Source organism: Somniosus microcephalus, chromosome 19, assembly GCF_052327205.1.
Source record: "Somniosus microcephalus isolate GS21.2 chromosome 19, FLI_Smic_1.0, whole genome shotgun sequence".
Classification (NCBI taxonomy): Eukaryota; Metazoa; Chordata; class Chondrichthyes; order Squaliformes; family Somniosidae; genus Somniosus; species Somniosus microcephalus.
Genome location: NC_141005.1, coordinates 68,660,273 through 68,680,266, shown reverse-complemented (window position 1 = coordinate 68,680,266; position 19,994 = coordinate 68,660,273). Strand labels below are relative to the sequence as shown.

The window sequence follows — 19,994 nt, the reverse complement described above, 5'->3', positions numbered from 1 at the left end:
CACACTTTTTATGCCCTACAGGTGTGCAATACTTGAGGTGTGATGTCCTGAGGCCGCCATCTCTCAGGCCACACTTTCAGTTGCGATGCTTCTGAAAAGTGTGACACTACGGATGTGAGCTCAATGCAAGACTTTTAATGATACATTTCTGAATCTCCAGTAGTGCTTCTCATGGCAAGATAGTATAATGCTGCTCTCCTAAAACGATGTAAAAAACAATGCATTAATATACTGCTAAAGTATAGATGTGTGTCCCTTTAATTGATATTAAATAACCACTAGGTGAGTTCATTCAAAGGTTAGTTGATACTCACACTGATGATCTTAATTCTGGATTAGTCTGTGTGAAGCTCAATGAAGAGCTCGCAGATATTGTGGCTCTGGTACATTCTGTTCCTGGAGAGTTTTCTGTACATTACAAGTGACTGTTTTTCTTTCCACAACATTTGCATTAGACGACGTGTGATGTCTGAAGTGTGACACACAGGGAGCGTGCATGTATGTACAGTTTTTACAATGAAAATATAGAATCAGGTAACTGTCCCTTTAACATATAGAATGGAATAGACTGAATACTTTGTCCCCTTAACTTTTGAAAGAAATTTACAAAAATTGGGCATCAAGATTCAACAATCTCTTTATTCCTTTGCTCAGAGCTACCAATGCAGTGGTCTGTGCCTCTGTGGTTTTTTAAAAATTCATTCTCATTCTCTTTGACTACCAGCACAGTATTCTATGGTCTTATGTTTCTTAGTCTTTCCAGACTTTTCTTGATTTCCATCAGTGTTGGTGTTACAGAAGAACATAAAAATTAGGTGCAGGAGTAGGTCATACTACCCCACAAGCCCGCTCAGCCAGTCAACAGATCATGGCTGATTTTCTACCTCAATTCCACTTTCCCACCCTGAGCCCATATCAAAGTTCCCATTAAGCTGCGCCGCAGTCTGGAGGTCCCGCGCAGCTGGCTCACTGGCTTTTAAATGGAAAAATCGTGCATGCGTGGAAATTTGAATGGGCTGCGCAGCCCATTAAAGAGTCCGTGCACCCAAAAAAAATTAGAGGGGACATTGCCCCATCTCCCTTGATTTCCTTAGTGTCCAAAAATCTATCGATCTCAGTTTTGAATATACTCGACGACTGAGCATCCACAGCCCTCTGGGGTAGAGAATTCCAAAGATTCACCACCCTCTGAGTGGAGAAATTTCTCTTCATCTCAGTCTTAAATAGCCTGAGACTATGACCCCTAGTTCAAGACTCCCAGCCAGGGGAAACAGCCTCTCAGCATCTACCCTGTCAAGCCCTGTAAGAATTTTGTATGTTTCAATGAGATCACCTCTCATTCTTCTAAACTCCAGAGAGTATAGGCCCATTCTACTCAATCTCTCCTCATGGGGCAACCCTCTCAATCTAGTGAACCTTCTAAGGCAAGTATATCCTTATTAGGTAAGGAGACCAAATCTGTACACAGTACTCCAGGTGTGGTCTCATCAAAGCCCTATATAATTGCAGCAAGACTCCCTTACAATAAAGGCTAACATACCATTTGCTTTCCTAATTGCTTGCTGTTCCTGCATGTTAACTTTGTGATTTGTACAAGGACCCAAAATTCCTCTGAATACCAACATTTACTAGTCTCTCACCTTTTAATAAATATAGAATTACATCGAATTTTAGAGCACAAAAACAAGCATTTGGCCCAACAGGTCCATGCCGGTGTATATGCTCCACATGAGCCTCCTCCCACTATACTTCATCTAACCCTATCAGCATATCCTTCTATTTCTTTCCCTCTCATGTACTTATCTAGCTTCCCATCTGTGGTTTTCTGGAACCACCTTCTTACCCTGTTCCTCTCAGCTGCCAGTTCTTTGTTCTGTGGGTTTTGTTCCACTATTTCTGTGTTGCTAATAAATGTAATGAATTGTTACGGTTTCCACAAATACATAAACTGATTTTGGGGAGTTTTGATCTGGTATGCGCTTACTGTTTTTCCACATTAATCACATCATGCTGGCATTAAACTAACATTTGATTGCTTCGCTCATTCATCTGAAATTCTTCACTCTGCTGTTTACTGGAAGCATAAAGTTAGGCAGAACCATTTACAATAAACGGGTTAATACCTCCAGTAAAATATGGCAAAGAGGAATTTAGATGAATGAGCTAAACGTTTGCATGTTAGCATCCTACAACATATATTCAGGGCCTTTATTGTATTTTGATGATAGTTGAAGACATAAAATACCCATGTGTTAATTCTTAAGATTTAAAAAAAAATTAAGCACATTTCAGAAGTGATTTATCCCCCAATTTCTGTAACCCCCAAAATAAGTTGCATTGACCAATAGTTCTAAGCTTGGTGGGTGTTTCAAAATACAGCAATGTTGCTCCAAAGTCAGGAAGTGGGACAGGGTTGAAATTCAGCTGCAAATTCAGGACATCCCAACTTAAGTTGGGACAGGTGAGCGGTATTTTTATTCCATCGACTTTTCTCATTACCTTTCCAGATTCAGAACTCATATCTTTGTCATGACCATACATCAATGCAGTCAACATCTTCACCGAAGCGTACGAGAGCATGGGCCTTACACTAAACATCCGTAAGACAAAGGTCCTCTACCAACCTGCCCCCGCCACACAGTACTGCCCCCCCATTATCAAAGTCCACGACAAGGCCTTGGACAACGTGGACCACTTTCCATACCTCGGGAGCCTACTGTCAACAAGGGCAGACATCAATGACGAAGTCCAACACCGCCTTCAGTGTGCCAGTGCAGCCTTCAGTCGCCTGAGGAAGAGAGTGCTTGAAGACCAGGACCTCAAACCCGGCACCAAGCTCATGGTCTACAGAGCAGCAGTGATACCCACCCTCCTGTATGCCTCAGAGACATGGACCACGTACAGCAGGCACCTCAAAGCACTGGAGAGGTACCACCAACGCTGCCTCCGCAAGATCCTGCAAATCCATTGGCAGGATAGGCGCACCAACGTCGGTGTTCTCGCTCAGGCCAACATCCCCAGCATCGAAGCTTTGACCACGTTCGATCAGCTCCGATGGACGGGTCACATTGTCCGCATGCCTGATACGAGATTCCCAAAACAAGCGCTCTACTCGGAGCTCCGACACGGCAAGAGAGCCCCAGGTGGGCAGAGGAAACGCTTCAGGGACACCCTCAAAGCCTCCTTGAAAAATCCCCACAGACACCTGGGAATCCCTGGCCCAAGACCGCACAAGTGGAGGAGAAGCATCCGGGTAGACGCCGAACACCTCGAGTCTCTTCGCCGGGAGCAAGTGGAAGCCAAGCGCAGGCAGCGCAAGGAGCGCACGTCAACCCAAGCACCCCACCCACCCGACCCTTCAACCACCATCTGCCCCACCTGTGACAGAGACTGTAGGTCCCGCATTGGACTCATCAGTCACCTGAGAACTCATTTTTAATGTGGAAGCAAGTCATCCTCAGTTCCGAGGGACTGCCTAAAAGAGAAAAATTACTGAGTGAAAGTATGATAGATGATGTCACACACAAGCTTTTTTAAAAATGCAGTGATATGCAAATGATCATATTTGGATCATATTGGTGTTACCATGTAACTGCACTAATCATCCTGTGATATAATGGGCTGTGTAATATGTGTGTTTCAGAGAGTCACAATATTGCATCAAATGGCACAAAACATGTATTTTAGATTTCCATGTATAAAGGCCCTTGGGGCACTAACTGAGAGTTAACGCTGTCTAATTATACCCAACATATCCTCTCGTGTAATGTTTGGGCATTACCTCTGCTCAGCACATGGCCTAACCTTTGGTTTCTGTGGAGTACTGGGTAGTTTGGTGACAGAAAAGGAATTTATTGCAACAAAGCAACAGATAACACAATACTTCACCAATCCCATACTTCCAGCGGGATCTGCACTCAAAGTAATGCAGACTGGAGAATCAGTGCTGGAGTGTCAGAGCCCTCTGTGAATATGTCCCAAACTCAGTTGTTCTGACTGTAGTACCTTTCTAAGTCCACCAGACTGATGACTTAGAAATCTTGCAAACATCTGTAAGTTCCCACTGCAGCGCTCCAATTTGGATCAGCGTCAGTTTAAATCCTGTGAAGTGCCTGGATTTTAATTAATGGTGAACTGGGCCAAATTTAATGTAATCCAACGTGGGTGTAGGAAAACCTTCCCCTCCTACTCTCAGTTTGACAGCTATTACTTAGAAATGGGGCTGGTTGCTGACTTCAGGGAAATGTCTGATTAATGCCCCTTTCATGTACTGTTTTTCCTCAAATCTCCTTTTACGTTAAACCTTAATGGTGTCCTGGCCAATATTTATCCCTCAAACAACTCCACCAAAAAAAATAGATTATGTGGTCATTTATCTCATTGCTATTTGTAGGACCTTGCTGTGTGCAAATTGGCTGCCACACTTCTTTCTCTCTCACTTTACTTCCCTCTTAGATAAGTGGAAAGAAATTAAGTTTTGGGCAGAGATAATGTTCCAGCAATGTGAGCTGTTTCTATAATGGGTATGATAGCCTTGTGGTTATGGTGCTAGACTAGCAACTTAACAGTCGTGAGTTCAAATCCTGTCATAAATTCAGTAAATCTGGTCATTTGTGGACTAGTACCAAAAAAAACCCATGAAAGATGCTGGATTATTGTAACCCCCACCTGGTTCAGTAAGTGCTGGCTTAGCTGAAATAAGCTGTGGAAGCAGTCTGGGCAATACAATGACCTCAACACCCCTGGCTATCAAGGGGAAAAGGTTCACTTAGGGGTCGATTTTACAGTAACTATTGGGCTGCAGCATGTTATTGAGGCCCAGCACACTGATCACACTGACAGTGCCCACAGGAGGCCCAGGCCTCATTAACATCCCGCCAGTTGCAATTTTTATTATATCAGGAAGAAAAAGAACTTTCATTTGTACAGCGCAGTTCACGACCTCAGGACATCTCAAAGCGCTTTACAGCCACTGAAGTACTTGTGACGTGTAGCCACTGTTGTAATGTAGGAAACGCAGCAGCCAATTTGTGCACAGCAAGCTCCCACAAACAGCAATGTGATAATGACCAGATAATCTGTATTAGTGATGTTGGTTGAGGGATAAATATTGGCCAGGAGAACTCCCCCGCTCTTCTTTAAATAGTGTCCACCTTAGAGGGCAGACAGGGGCTCAGTTTGTCACATCTGAAAGACGTCACCTCCAACATTACAGCACACTCTGGAGCATCAGCCTAGATTTTGCGCTCTAGTCTCTGGTCTTGAACCCACGACCTTCCGACTCAGCGGCAAGAGTGCTACCAACTGAGTCACGGCTGACACGCAAATGTTTCTACTGTAGATACATATGTTAGGTCAGCACTTGTTCATTGATTTGGCAGATATTTTAAACAAACATTAGGTCTCCTGTTGGGTTCTGTCACCATCGAAGACTTGAAGTGCGATCTTATGGAGACATAAGACAGTCCAGTATCTAAAAGTAATTAAAATAGGGTTTGCTGTTTGTTACAAAACGCATACCTAGATTTCAAGACAAACGTACTTGCGAGCAAATATAATCCAGGTAAGGAGGCTAGAAAGTTGTAAGCAGCACCTTATGTCCTCAAGCACTTCAAACCCAATACAGGTAATTTACTTTTTGAAGTGCACTTGTGGTTGTTACATAAGCAACCGTGATAACCAATTTACACACAGCAAGATCCCACAAACAGCATATGAGATGAATGACCAGTGAATTGTTTAATAGTGAAGGAGAAGTATTTGCCATGACACTAGGAGAATTCCCTGCTCTTTACATCTACTTGTTCAGACAGACGGGCCCTAGTTTAAAGTCTCATCTGAAAGACCGCACTTCCGACACTGCAGTACTCCCTAAGTACTGCACTGATGTCTTCTTAGACTATGTGCTCTGTGGCTGGAATGGGGCTTGAAACCACAACCTTTTGACTCAAAGGACAGAGAATGCTTTAAACTGAGCTAGGCTGATGCTTAAAATGATAGAAGGGGATAGTCTGCAGAGGTTGTCGTTTAGTAACGCTTTGCCTTACCCTGAATCTAACCTGTATACATCAGAATGGAGAACGCAGGGAGTATTGTCCTCTATCTAACCTGCGTATAACAGAGCTGAGAGTACTGGGCTGGAGCACAGGGAGCAATGCTCTCTATCTAACCTGCGTATAACAGAGCTGAGAGTGCTGGGCTAGAGCGCAGGGAGTATTGTCCTCTATCTAACCTGCGTATAACAGAGCTGAGAGTACTGGGCTGGAGCACAGGGAGCAATGCTCTCTATCTAACCTGCGTATAACAGAGCTGAGAGTGCTGGGCTAGAGCGCAGGGAGTATTGTCCTCTATCTAACCTGCGTATAACAGAGCTGAGAGTACTGGGCTGGAGCACAGGGAGCAATGCTCTCTATCTAACCTGTGTATAACAGAGCTGAGAGTGCTGGGCTAGAGCGCAGGGAGTATTGTCCTCTATCTAACCTGCGTATAACAGCTGAGAGTGCTGGGCTGGAGCACAGGGAGCAATGCTCTCTATCTAACCTGTGTATAACAGAGCTGAGAGTGCTGGGCTAGAGCGCAGGGAGTATTGTCCTCTATCTAACCTGCGTATAACAGCTGAGAGTGCTGGGCTGGAGCACAGGGAGCAATGCTCTCTATCTAACCTGTGTATAACAGAGCTGAGAGTGCTGGGCTAGAGCGCAGGGAGTATTGTCCTCTATCTAACCTGTGCATATCTGAGCTGAGAGTGTTGGGCTGGAGCGCAGGGAGCAATGCTCTCTATCTAACAGTGTATCTCTGAGCTGAGAGTGCTTGCTGGGGTAGAATGCTTTGCTCTCTATACAGCCCATACCGTAGATGATCAGGTGACATTGATGTTTCTCAGCAACATGTTCAGCGTGGTTAGACAGCTGCTTCATTGAACATGTCTCCACTGGCTTTGGAGGCCTGCATAGTGGGAGACCTTGGAATGAACGTTATTTTAGGTTGTGCAATCAGATTTCAGGTGAGTGGCATTCTGCAGTTCTACGTGCTGAGCTTGCACATTCCTGCACCCTGTACAGACACGGCATGAGCTCTTGCTTAATAGAAACTGTTGTGGAGTAAAAGTGTGACAGATAATCTCCTCGTAGTAGATATAGGGCCCTAGATTGTAATGGTTAATTCTACTGCTCAGTTGAAAGCTACATTTTGGGTCAGCGAGTACTTTATTCACTATTTAAATTTTTCAAGCCGCTTCGCATTTTCTGATCTGGGTTTTAGTACGTCAGTAAGGAACTAAAATACCAAGTTAAGCGACCAATAGTGAGCTAACCCCACCCCCAGGACAGGCATACGTGGTCTCAGTTTAATATCTCATCTGCAGGATGTCACCTTCTACCTACAGTGCAGCAGTCCCCGAGTGTGGATGTCCTGGGACGAAGCTTGAAGTCACAAACTTCTGACTCAGGGTGAAAGTATATTCTAACTGAGCCATGATCAACATGAGTAATCAGGTGAGCAGTGTGCATCCCCACCAGTGAAAACACTTTAAAGGTTTTTGAATATCTTTGCAGGAACACGTCATTCAGTTAGGGTGTTCCCAAGAAGTTAAGGAGAAAGACTATAATAAAGTGGAAAGGTCTGGTGACCAATTTCATGATTATAACCTAAATTTTTAAGAAAATCCAGATCCCCATTGATGTTTTGCAAACTGTGAACACATTTGTAGTTTTTTCCTGTACAGCACTGTGGTGTTATCCCCATAGCATTTATTCTGATCTCTCCCCATCTCACTGTGTCCACTACGTATCCTTGTGGTTTGCCCATCTCTCGGTGTCCCCATGTATCCTTGTGTTTGTTCATACTCTGTGCCCCACATATGCTATAAACAGAAGCTATTTCCTCTGGTGGGGGAATCCAGAACAAGGGGGCAAAATCTTAGAATTAGAGACCGGCCATTCAATCGTTAAATCAAGAAGCATTTTTTAACACAAAGGTTAGTGGAAATGTTGAATTCTCTCCCCCAAAAGGCTGTGGATACTGGGTCAATTGAAATGTTCTAGACTGAGATAGACAGACGTTTGTTCGGTCAGGGTATCAAGGGAGATGGGTAAAAGACTCTACTCATTGGAGTTCAGAAGAATGAGAGGCGATCTTATTGAAACATATAAGATTGTGAAGGGGTTGGATCGGGTGGATGCGGGGAGGATGTTCCCGATGATGGGTGAAACTAGAACTAGGGGGCATAGTCTTAGAATAAGGGGCAGCTCTTTCAAAACTGAGATGAGGAGGAACTACTTCACTCAGAGGGTGGTAGGTCCATGGAATATGCTGCCCCAAAAAGCTGTAGAAGCTACATCATTACATAAATTTAAAACAGAAATAGACAGTTTCCTAGAAGTAAAGGGAATTAAGGGTTACGGGGAGCGGGCAGGAATTTGGACATGAGTCTAGGTTCGGATCGGTCATGGCCCTGTGGGTAGCGGAGCGGGCCCAGGGGCCGTGTAGCCTGATCCTGCTCCTATTTCGTGTGTCTAATTCTGTTAGATTCAGGAGATGGTTCAGTGATAGTAGATTGGCGGTTAGGATCAGATCAGCCATGATCTTATTGAATGGCGGAGCAGGCTCGAGGGGCCGATTGGCCTACTCCTGCTCCTATTTCTTATGTTCTTAAATGGAGTTGAGGTAGAGATCAGCCATGATCTGATTGCATGGTGGACATGCTCGAGAGGCTGAATGGCCAACTCCTGATCCTCTGCTCCCCAGTACCCTCTCCATAGAATCATACAGCACGGTAGGAGGCCATTCGGCCCATCGTGTCTGTGTCAGCTCTTTGAACGAGTTGTCCAATTTAGTCTCACACCAATGTTCCCCTTAAGCTGGGCGGCCACATGGCCATGCAGTGCTCTGGAGGTCCCACACAGCCGGCTCACTGGCTTTTAAAGGGAAAAACGCACATGCGCTGAATTTTGAATGGGTCACTCAGCCCGTTAAAGGGGCAGCGTGGCCCAGAAAAAAAATGAGAACGTTGTCCCACAGCCCACTTTTTCCCCCGATAACCCTGCAAATTAGTTCTCTTCAAGCATATCCAATTGCTTTTTGAAAATTCCTATGGAATCGCCTTCCAGTAGTGCATTCCAGATCTTAACAACCCTCTGTGAAAACATTTCCCTAACTACTTCTTTTGCCAATTATTTTAAATCTATGACCTCTGGCTACCGACGCACTTGCCAGAGGAACCAGCTTCTTCCTACTTGCTCTGTCAAAACCCCTCATAATTTTGAATACCTCTATTAGTTCTCCCCTTAGCCTTCTCTGCTCCAAGGAGAACAACCCCAGCTTCTCTAATCTCTCCATGTAACTGAAGTCCTTCATCCCTGGTATCATATTGGTAGACCTCCTCGGTAAGGCCTCGACATCTTTCCTAAGGTGTGGTGCCCAGAATTGTACACAATACTCCAGCTAAGGCCTAACCAGAGATTGTAAAGGTTTAGCATGACTTCCTTGTGTAACATTTGCAATCCTCGAGTCCTCTGGCACCACTCCCATGTCCAAGGAAGATTGAAAGATTGTGGTCAGAGCTTCTGATATCTCCACTCTAGCTTCCCTCAGCAACCTAGGATTCATCCCATCTGGACCGGTGACTTGTTAACTTTGAGTGATGCCAACCTATTTAGCACCTCCTTTCTATCAATTTTTATCCTATCCAATATCTCTACTCTCCCCTCCTCTACTGCGACATTACTTCATCTTCTTCTTTTGTGAAAACAGATGCAAAGTACTCATTCAGTACCTCAGTCATGCCCTCTCCTGTCATAAGAAGATTTCCTTCTTTGTCCATGCTTGACCCCACCATTCCTTTAACTATCCTTTTACTTTTTTATATGTTTATAAAAGATTTTTGGTTTCCTTTTTATGTTACCCACTAATCTTTGCTCGTACCTTTTCTTTACCCTTCTTATATCCTTGTTTCAATTTCCCCCTGTAATTTTGGTATTCTGCCTGACTTTCAACTGTATTCTGTACCTGACATCTGTCATAAACCTCCTGTTTCTGTTTTATTTTAACCTCTATTCCCTTTGTCATTCAGGGAGCTCTAGCTTTAGATGCCCCCTCCTTCCTCCTTATGGGAATATGCTTGGTTTATACCCAAACTATCTCTGCCTTGAAGGCCTGCTATTGCTTGTTTACTGTTTTCCTGGCCAATCTTTGTTTGCAGTCCACCTGTGCTAGATCCCTTTTCAAATCACTGAAATTGGCTCTCTTCTAGTTGGGTATTTTCACCTTTGATTTTTCTTTGTCCCTTTCCATAACTACTTTAAACCTAATTATATTACCCAGATGCTCCCCCAGTGAAACACACTCCACTTGCTTGATTTCATTCCCCAGAACTATATCCATCACTGCTTCATTCCTTGTTGGGCAAGAAACATACTGATTAAGAAAGTTCTCCTGTACACATTTTAGAAATTCTTCACTCTCCTTGCCCTTTATTTTGTTTCCCCAGTCTATATTAGAGTAATTGAAGTTTCCGACTATTCCTGCTCTATTATTTACATTTCTCTGAAATTTGTCCTCAGATTTGCTCCTTTATCTCCTTCTCACTATTTTGAGGGTCTACAGTAAACACCCAGCAATGTAACAGCTCCTTTTCTGTTCCTTAACTCTAACCAAATAGATTCAGGGAGAATGGGGGATGGGGTCTCGGGGCGAGAGGAAGACTGGGTAATGGGGATTGAGGAGAGAAGGAGACTGGGGAGTTGAGGGAATTGGGGTCTGGAGGGTGAAGAGAGGGAAACTGGGGGTCAGGGTTGGGGAGAGAGGGAGACTGGGGTCAGGAGGATTTTCAGATGTCACATGATCAGATATCAGAAGCGTTTGCAACCATCTTCAGCCAGAAGTGTCGAGTGGATGATCCATCTCGGCCTCCTCCTGAGGTCCCCACCATCACAGAATCCAGTCTTCAGCCAATTCGATTCACTCCACGTGATATCAAGAAACAGCTGAACGTAGTAGATACAGCAAAGACTATGGACCCCGACAACATCCTGGCTGTAGTGTTGAAGACTTGTGCTCTAGAACTAGCCGTGCCTCTAGCCAAGCTGTTCCAGTACAGCTCAAACACTGGCATCTACCCAACAAAGTGGAAAAATGCCCAAGTATGTCCTGTCCACAAAAAGCAGGACAAATCCAATCCGACCAATTACCGCCCCATCAACCTACTCTCAATCATCAGCAAAGTGGTGGAAGGTGTCGTTGACAGTGCTATTAAGCGGCACTTACACACCAATAACCTGCTCACCAATGCTCAGTTTGGGTTCCGCCAGGACCACTCGACTCCAGACCTCATTACAGCCTTAGTCCAAACATGGACAAAAGAGCTGAATTCTAGAGGTGAGGTGAGAGAGACTGTCCTTGACATCAAAGCAGCATCTGACCGAGTGTGGCATCAAGGCGCCCTAGTAAAACTGAAGTCAATGGGAATCAGGGAGAAAACTCTTAACTGGCTGGAGTCATACCGAGCACAAAGGAAGATGGTTGTGGTGGTTGGAGGTCAATCATCTCAGCCCCAGGACATCGCTGCAGGAGTTCCTCAGGGCAGTGTCCTCGGCCCAACCATCTTCAGCTGCTTCATCATAAGGTCAGAAGTGGGGACGTTCGCTGATGATTGCACAACGTTCAGTTCTATTCGCAACTCCTCAGATAATGAAGCAGTCCATGCTCGCATGCAGCAAGACCTGAACAACATTCAGGCTTGGGCTGTTAAGTGGCAAGTAACATTTACACCACACAAGTGCCAGGCAATGACCATCTCCAACAGAGTCTAGCCACCTCCCCTTCACAGTCAACCGGTTTACCATCGCCGAATCCCCCACCATCAACACCCTGGGGGTCACCATTGACCAGCCACATAAATACTGTGGCTACAAGAGCAGGTCAGAGGCTGGGCATTCTGCAGCAAGTGTCTCACCTCCTGACTCCCCAAAGTCTTTCCACCATCTACAAGGCACAAGTCAGGAGTGTGATGAAATACTCTCCACTTGCCTGGATGAGTGCAGCTCCAATAACACTGAAGAAGCTTGACACCATCCAGGACAAAGCCAATTGACTGGCACCCCATCCGCCACCTTAAACATTCACTCCCTCCACCACTGGCGCAGCATGACTGCACAGTGTTGCATCTACAAGATACACTGCAGCAACTAGCCAAGGCTTCTTCAGCAGCGCCTCCCAAACCCGGTGACCTCTACTGCCTAGAAGGACAAGGGCAGCAGACACATGGGAACACCACCACCTGCAAGTTCCCCTCCAAGTTACACACCATCCTGACTTGGAAATATATCGCCGTTCCTAAATCCTGGAACTTCCTTCCTAGCAGCACTGTGGGAGTACTTTCACCTCACGGACTGCAGTGGTTCAAGAAGGCAGCTCACCACCACCTTCTCAAGGGCAGCGAGGGAAAGGCAATAAATGCTGGCCTTGCCAGCGACACCCACATCCCATGAATGAATACAAAAAAAAACATACGCTGAGTTTCACTAAAAATAGATAAATTAATCTGCAGATAATTATATACGTGTCTACTAAATCTGAGTCACAGATTGTGGCGCACAGAGCATTCCTCTGTTTTGTGTGATATGTCTGGACAGTCAGCAAAATGAAATCATGCAGCACTACAAATGGTTAGTTCCACCTCCTGGATATGCTGTGCCACTGCATCTTAAACCAATAGGGTTTAATTTGTTCTTTTTTAAATTAACTTGAAAAGTTTAAATGCGCATATATATACATATATATTTGTTATGAATCTGTTGTACATTGTGATTACATATCGCTTGCAGGAGGAGTACATTGATGCATTAAGGTTACTTGGCATGGTTGTGCCTGCACTGGGAGAAACCCAAGGTCAACGATTGAAGGTTGTTGGTCTTTGGGGTTAAATACAGGGCCAGAGAAGACTGGAGTCATTCGGCTGGTGACAAAAACTAATGGCCAATTTCCACACAGTCTTCTTCCCTGCCTCTCTGGCCAGTCTGTTCCACCCATTCATCACCTCCTGCAGCAGTTAAATTCAAACTGTGCGTCTTCTCTGTTCTAAGTTCATGCCCCCAATTCTGCAGTTTGTGGGAACCTTAAATATCTTATCAGGGTTCAACATATCTATTCCTTTAAGGATAGTGAATACTTTTCAGTTGACTCAGGGACTGGGGTGGCAAAGGGGGTCCTACCTGCTGATAGTCATGTTCACTGGGGCCATTGTCATTAGCTCCCTCTGGTTAGTGATCTCCAGTCTGGTGATGAGGTGGGTGGATGGGTGGGAGTGGGTTCATGGAGCTGGCAGCAGCTGTGGGTTCATGGAGCTGGCAGCAGCTGTGGAAAGGTTAGGCCTAACGTTTCAGGACCACAAGACACCGACCTGAAACATTAACCCTACATTTCTCTCTCCACAGGTGGTGCCTGGCCTGCCGAGTGTTTCCAGCAACTTGTTTTTATTTCATGAACTGACAGGGTCTGTTTGTGAGGTGTTGGTGGTACAGAATTAACAATCATTGGTTTCCCAAACAACCCATTGGGTGGTGCCTGGTCCTGTATGTAACCCCAAAGACCAAGAACCTTCAATTTTTTTTGTCCCTCACCTCTTTTTCCGGTACATCGATGACTGTATCGGTGACGTTTCCTGCTCTCGCCCTGAACTAGATAAGTTCATTCACTTTACTTCCAGTTTCCACCCTTCCCTCATCTTCACGTGGTCCATCTCCAACTCTTCCATTCCTTCCTTGACTTCTCCGTCTCCATTTCTGGTGATCGGCTTTCGACAAACATCCACTACAAGCCCACTGACTCCCACAGCTACCTGGACTACACTTCCTCCCATCCCGCTTCCTGTAAGGACTTTATTCCATTCTCCCAGTTTCTCCGTCTCCACCGCGTCTGTTCTGACGATGCCACCTTCCATACCAGTGCTTCCAACATGTCTTCCTTTTTCCTCAACCGAGGATTCCCCTCTACTGTGGTTGTCACGGCCCTTGACCGTGTCCGTTCCATTTCCCGCACTTCTGCTCTCACCCCTTCCCCTCCCTCCCAGAACCACGATAGGGTTCCCCTTGTCCTCACCTTTCACCCCACCAGCTTTCACATTCAACGGATCATCCTCCGCCATTTCCACCACCTCCAGCGTGATCCCACCACCAAACACAGCTTCCCCTCACCTCCCCTTTCAGCATTCCGAAGGAACCGCTCCCTCTGCGACACCCAGGCCCACCCCTCAATCACCCCTAACAGCCCTTCTCCTTCACCTGGCACCTTCCCGTGCAAGCGCAGGAGATGCAACATATGCCCTTTTACCTCCTCCCTTCCCACTGTCCAGGGCCCCAAACACCCCTTCCAGGTGAAACAGCGATTTACTTGTACTTCTTGCAATTTAATATACTGTATTCGCTGCTCACGATGCGGTCTCCTCTACATTGGGGAGACCAAATGCAGATTGGGCGACTGCTTTGCGGAACACCTCCGTTCAGTCTGTAAGGGTGATCCTGAGCTTCCGGTCACCTGTCACTTTAATTCTCCGCTTCACTCCCACTCTGACCTTTCCGTCCTCGGCCTATTACATTGTTCCAATAAAGCTCAACGTAAGCTCGAGGAACAGCACCTCATCTTTTGGTTAGGCACTTTACAGCCTTCCGGACTCAATATCGAGTTCAACAATTTCAGATAATAATCCCTGCACCCATTTTTCATGCTGTATGATTTTGCCATTCCCATTTGCAACATTTTCACAGTATGTTCTTTCAATTCCTTACTCCCCTCTTAAACCGCGCCCCCCCTCCCCTTCTGCACATCTCCAGCTTTTTCCAGTTCTGATGAAGGGTCCCAGACCTGAAACGTTAACTCTGTTTCTCTCTTCACGGATGCTGCCTGGCCTGTTGAGTATTTCCAGCATTTTCTGTTTTTATTTCAGCGCCTACGTTAAAGGCGCTATATAAATACAAGTTGTCGGTGCCTAGCTGAAGTGTTTTTGGAACTGATGAGGCACCAGTTATTACTTGTGGTCAAATAGTGATACTTCCCAGCCCCTTCGAACTATTCCTCCGTGTGTTTCGGTGCTGCACCGGCCTAAACTGAGCGGAGGGAAGGCGGCGAATGAGCCGCCGGGCCCGGCCGCAGTTACCATGGCAACAGGCCCGCGGCCCAAAACCGTCCGTCCGCCCGGAGCGGCGGGAACCGGAAGTGCCGGTACGTGCGCAGGAAGTGCCGGTGATGTCATGGCGACGGCCTGAGAGTGGCGGCAGGTGCGTGAGGCCGGCGCGATGAAGACGGTGCTGATGGTGGCCGAGAAACCGTCACTAGCTCAGTCCATTGCCAAGATCCTGTCGCGGGGTAAGTGAGCCGCCTCCAGCCCCGACCTGTGGGAATGTGTCGCTGCTCCCTTGGAGCTCGGGTCTCCCAGTGAAATACCGCGGATCCCAGGCCCGCTGAGCGGAGCAAAGCTTCATCGCTGGTGCTGTGGCCGATGTAGAGCCTGAAAGTGGCACGATTTGAGGACACGTTCAAGCGCTTTACAGCCACCTTGGAAAGCTTGGTCACCGCTGTAGTGTAGGCTGATGTGGCAGCAGATTTGTGCACAGTAAGATCCCAAGGAACAGCAAATGAGATAAGCGACCAGATAATCTGCTATTGGTGGTGGTTGCGGGATGAATGTTGGCCAGGACACTGGGGGAATTCTCCTGCACTTCATTGAATAGTGCCATGGGATCTTTTATGTCCAACTGAGAAACTGAGGCCCATCTACTTGAACATCTCATCCGAAAGATGGCATCTCCAGCAGTGCAGCATTGCCTCAGTTAATGCGCTGAAGTGACGGCCTTGCTTATGTGCAGGATTGGGATTTGAACTCACGCTGTTCTAACTCAGGCGAGAGTCGTACCACTGAAGCAAGCTGTCACATAATACAGTGCTGGACTATTAAATCCTAAGGATGGAGGGCTGCACGCTCTTTAAGTAACTTTTTTGTTGTGTGTCACAATCCGAGGTAGGGTCTTGCTTCAGAATCACTCGAATGCTCAGAATCACTCGAATGCTCCAGACCACCACACCATGCAGTGAGGCATGGGTCGGTGTCAGCAGTTCCAGTGTACTGAACTGATTTCAAATAAGTCACCCTGGTGAGTTGCTGCGTAGATTACAGGTAATTCCAGAAATATTAGTTCATTAAAGCTAAATGCCCATTAATTTTAATAGTACCCTTTTACCTTGCTGTATGAAAGCTGTGATAGCCTGTCTTTTCAGCAACCTTGAATTGTAACCCTGAATGGAGTCACAGAGATGTTTAGCAGCATGTCTGCCAGGGCAACAGGTGAATGGGAGCTACGCTCCATAGATGCATTTAAGGGAAAGCTAGATGAACACATGAAGGAGAAAGGAATAGATGGTTATACTGCTAGAGTTAAATGAAGAGGAGTGGGAGGTGGCTTGTGTAGAACATAAACACGGGCACAACCATTTAAACGGCTCCTTTAACAACAACACCATGCATTTAAAGTGGACTTTAACATAGAAATCGTCCCAAGGTGCTTTACAAAAGATGGTTTTCGGAAGGTTTTAAAGAGGGGAGAGAGAGAAATTGAACGGGGAGATATTTTCAGATGATATGGCCGAGGTGGCTGATGGCTCTACGACTCATTGTGGGGCAAAGGGAGGCAAGTATGCCCAAAAGGCTAGAGTCAGAAAATCGAAGAGTGTGGGAGGAGATAGAAGGCTAGGTGGGGCCGTGGAAGGATTGGAGGATGAAAATCAGTGGTTTGGAGGACAGAGACTCGTACGTCAGCAAGTATGGCAGTAATTGCAAGTGAGACTTGCGAGGGCCAGGATACGGGCAGTTGAGCTTCGGACATGTTTTCTTGAGCTTCCGAAAGCAACTGGATTGGAGGCTGGCAAGGAGAAATCTAGGCTAGAGGTGACAAGTGTGGATAAAGGTTTCAGCTGTGGTGAGGTAGGGGTAGAAGTGATTGATATTGTGGAAGTGGAAGTACGCAGTGATGGGGAGGGTGTGGGGGTTGAAGCTCCGCTCTTGGATGAATAGGATGCTGAGGTTTCACACAATCTGGTTCAGCCATTTGGCTGCATTCTCCAAATCTCAGAACAGTGAAGTTGTCCAAAGTCCTTTCAATACTAACGCAAGTATCAGACAGTAAACAGATTATTTCATTTTAAACCGATAACAATTAAAAACATTTTTAGAACCAATTCCTGTTCTGCAGTAATCTCTGACAGTGTTCCACATCCTTCTCTAGTACAACTACATTCACCACCAAAATATTTATTTGGTATCTCTGCCATACCTTAATCCTCCGCAATTCAATGAATTCCTTGATCCCTGTGTGGTCCTATCATCTCTAACCTTTTATAAAAGTACTTACAATTTCCTTTTTATTATTTGCTGGCCTTTTTTCATATTCCCTTTTAGCCATACTAATAACTCTTTTCACCTCGCCACTATACTTTTTATATTCCTCATGACTATCTTTAGCATTATTAGTCCTAACTTTATCATATGCCTCCTTTTTAAGTTTCAGTTTAGTTTTCTTTATCCACAAAACTTTGAAGCTCTCCCCTTTTTTGCCTTTTGGTAATATATTTATTTTGCGGTATGTCCATCTCATATTTGAAGATTTCCCATTGCTGATCGGTCAACCTGTTTGCTAACTTTTCTCTCCAGTTAATTTGGGCCAGAATCCTCCTTAGCTCACTGCACTTCACTTCTTGTGAGTCCATCACCCTTACCTTTGAATCTATTGTTATTTTCTATTTTTACATTGAACTTAATATGTTCCACCCAATTATTCTACTCTTGCAGCAAAACCACTTCTCTTTGACCATGTAAATGATTTAGGGCTAGTTAAGTAGAGTGTGAGTATTGTACCACAAACAAGGTTTAAAAGAACCACTATGCTTCAAATATTGCAAGATATGTGGGAGCTAAAATTGGAAGCTTCCCACCCTATTCTGCCGTAGTTACTCGCCCCTCACTGTGCTTAGCCTAGTGAGATGCACTCCACAGTTTGACAATCACTCTACAAGGCCACGATTGGAGCAACACAGCTGAAGGTCCTGGTGCTTAAGCCAAGCCTGTGCACCTTTACACTCTATATCAATCTAAAATGCCAACAATGAGTACCTGCGACGGAGCCTCGTACAATGTCTCTCCTGTTAGTGGGACTCCCACAGAGTCAACCATCCTTCACTGGACCTGGGTTGTTAGAGCATGAATCATGCTCTGGGAAATCTCAGTACCAGCTCTCCAAATGTACTCCCTGCAGCCATAAGAGTTATACTTGTGAAATGTCAATCCTCGTTGCAGTTGTCCGACCGAAACTCATTCCATCACTCAGTGTACAAGACAGAATGCCAGTGAGACTGATTGTGCTGCAATCACGCAGCTTCTGTTGCATTCCACAAGCACATACTGCTGTATATGAGGTGATATACCTATCAATTCATCCAATGAAAAGCGACGAGTTAAGATAGTAACTATAGGTTTTTATTGGCTAAATAACCGAGCCCACCCTCGTGGGTGATCGGGTCCAACAAGGAGGAATACCAGCCAGTCGACCACCTTTATACCTGGGCAAGCAGGCGGAGTCATGGGCGGAGTCAGCTGTGGTCAGCCCAGGTATAACAGCGTGACAAGAGGTGACCTTGTGTAGTGATACAACAGTGTAAACAGTGATAACCATAGTGTAACGATATAAACAGTGATAACCATAGTGTAACGATAGTGAACGATAAAAGTGGTTTACCACATGAGGGCAGTGTGCACGTCCTTGGCTTCTGTTCAAAGCTTCGAGCAACTGGTGCTCCTCGAGTTTGAAACCTGGATAGCTCTTTCGCTTTGGTGAGGGCAGAATAAGGCTCGGCTGATGCCCCCACAGTCAAATAGTCTCCAATGTTCATTGTCTAGGCTCATGTGAGAAATAGATAGTTGGATGAAGCACCAGAGTGTGCCTGGTGCCTATCAACAACAACAACTTGCGTTTATATACTGGCTTTAACGTAGTAAACCGTGCCAAGGCGAGTCACAGGAGCGTTAACAAACAGAATTTGATACCGAGCCACATTAGGAGATATTGGGGCAGGTTTTAAGGAGAGCCTTAAAGGAGGAAGAGAGGTTTAGGGAGGGAATTGTAGAGCTTAGGGCCTCGGCAACTGAAGGCATAGCCTCCAGCGGTGGAGCGATTAAAATCAGGGATGCGCAAGGGGCCAGAGTTGGAGGAGCGCAAATAGCTCGGAGGGTCTGGAGGAGGTTACAGGGACAGGGAGGGGCAAGGCCACGGAGGGACGAGAATTTTAAAACCGAGTTTTCTTCACCGGGAGCTGATGTAGGTCAGCGAGCACAGGTGATGGGTGAACAGGACTTGCTGCGAGTTAGGATACAGGCATCAGAATTTTAGATGAGCTTAAGTTTATGGAAGGTGGAAGATGAGAGGCCAGACAGGAGTGTGTTGGAATCGTCAAGTCCAGTGTCATAGAATCATAGAATAAGGCCATTTGGCCCATCGAAGCTGCACCGGCTCTGTCAAAGAGCATTCCAGTTAGTCCCACTCCCCACTCTTTCCCCATATCCCTGCAGTTTTTTTCTCCTTCAAGTATTTATCCAATTCCCTTTTGAAGGCTACTATTGAATCTGTATCCACCACCCTATCAGGCAGTGAATTCCAAATCCTAACCACTCGTTGTGTAAAAACATTTTTCCCCATGTCATCTACTTCTTTTGCCAATCGCCTTAAATCTGTGCCCCCTGGTGATCCATTTTCAGCCATTAGAAACAGTTTGTCTTTATTTACTCTATCTAAACCCTTCATGATTTTAAACATCTCTATCAATCTCCTCTTAGCCTTCTCTGCTCCAAGGAGAACAACCCCAGCTTCTCCAGTCTATCCATGTAACTGTATTCCCTCATCCCTGGAACCATTCTAGTCAATCTCTTCTGAGCCCTCTCCAAAGCCTTCACATCTTTC

The 19,994-nt window shown here is 45.7% G+C and overlaps 1 protein-coding gene and 1 long non-coding RNA gene across 4 annotated transcripts in view; one reads left to right on the top strand and one right to left on the bottom strand.

Annotated features, from left to right (window-relative positions):
- The window catches only part of LOC147104603 (uncharacterized), a 38,007-nt gene extending 23,186 nt beyond the window's left edge, over positions 1-14,821 (bottom strand). The window contains exon 1 of the long non-coding RNA XR_015072368.1: positions 13,617-14,821. This is a non-coding gene — a long non-coding RNA (uncharacterized LOC147104603). The remainder of the gene's footprint in view (positions 1-13,616) is intronic.
- Positions 14,822-15,096: 275 nt separating this feature from the next.
- Positions 15,097-19,994, top strand: part of top3b (DNA topoisomerase III beta) — a 79,264-nt gene continuing 74,366 nt past the window's right edge. Inside the window, exon 1 of one of the 3 annotated variants that reach the window (XM_085961993.1) lies at positions 15,097-15,357. In XM_085961993.1, coding sequence (XP_085818119.1) covers positions 15,288-15,357 — 70 coding nt within the window. In that variant the 5' untranslated portion in view covers positions 15,097-15,287. The other 2 variants (XM_085961994.1, XM_085961996.1) reach the window with 2 other exon arrangements.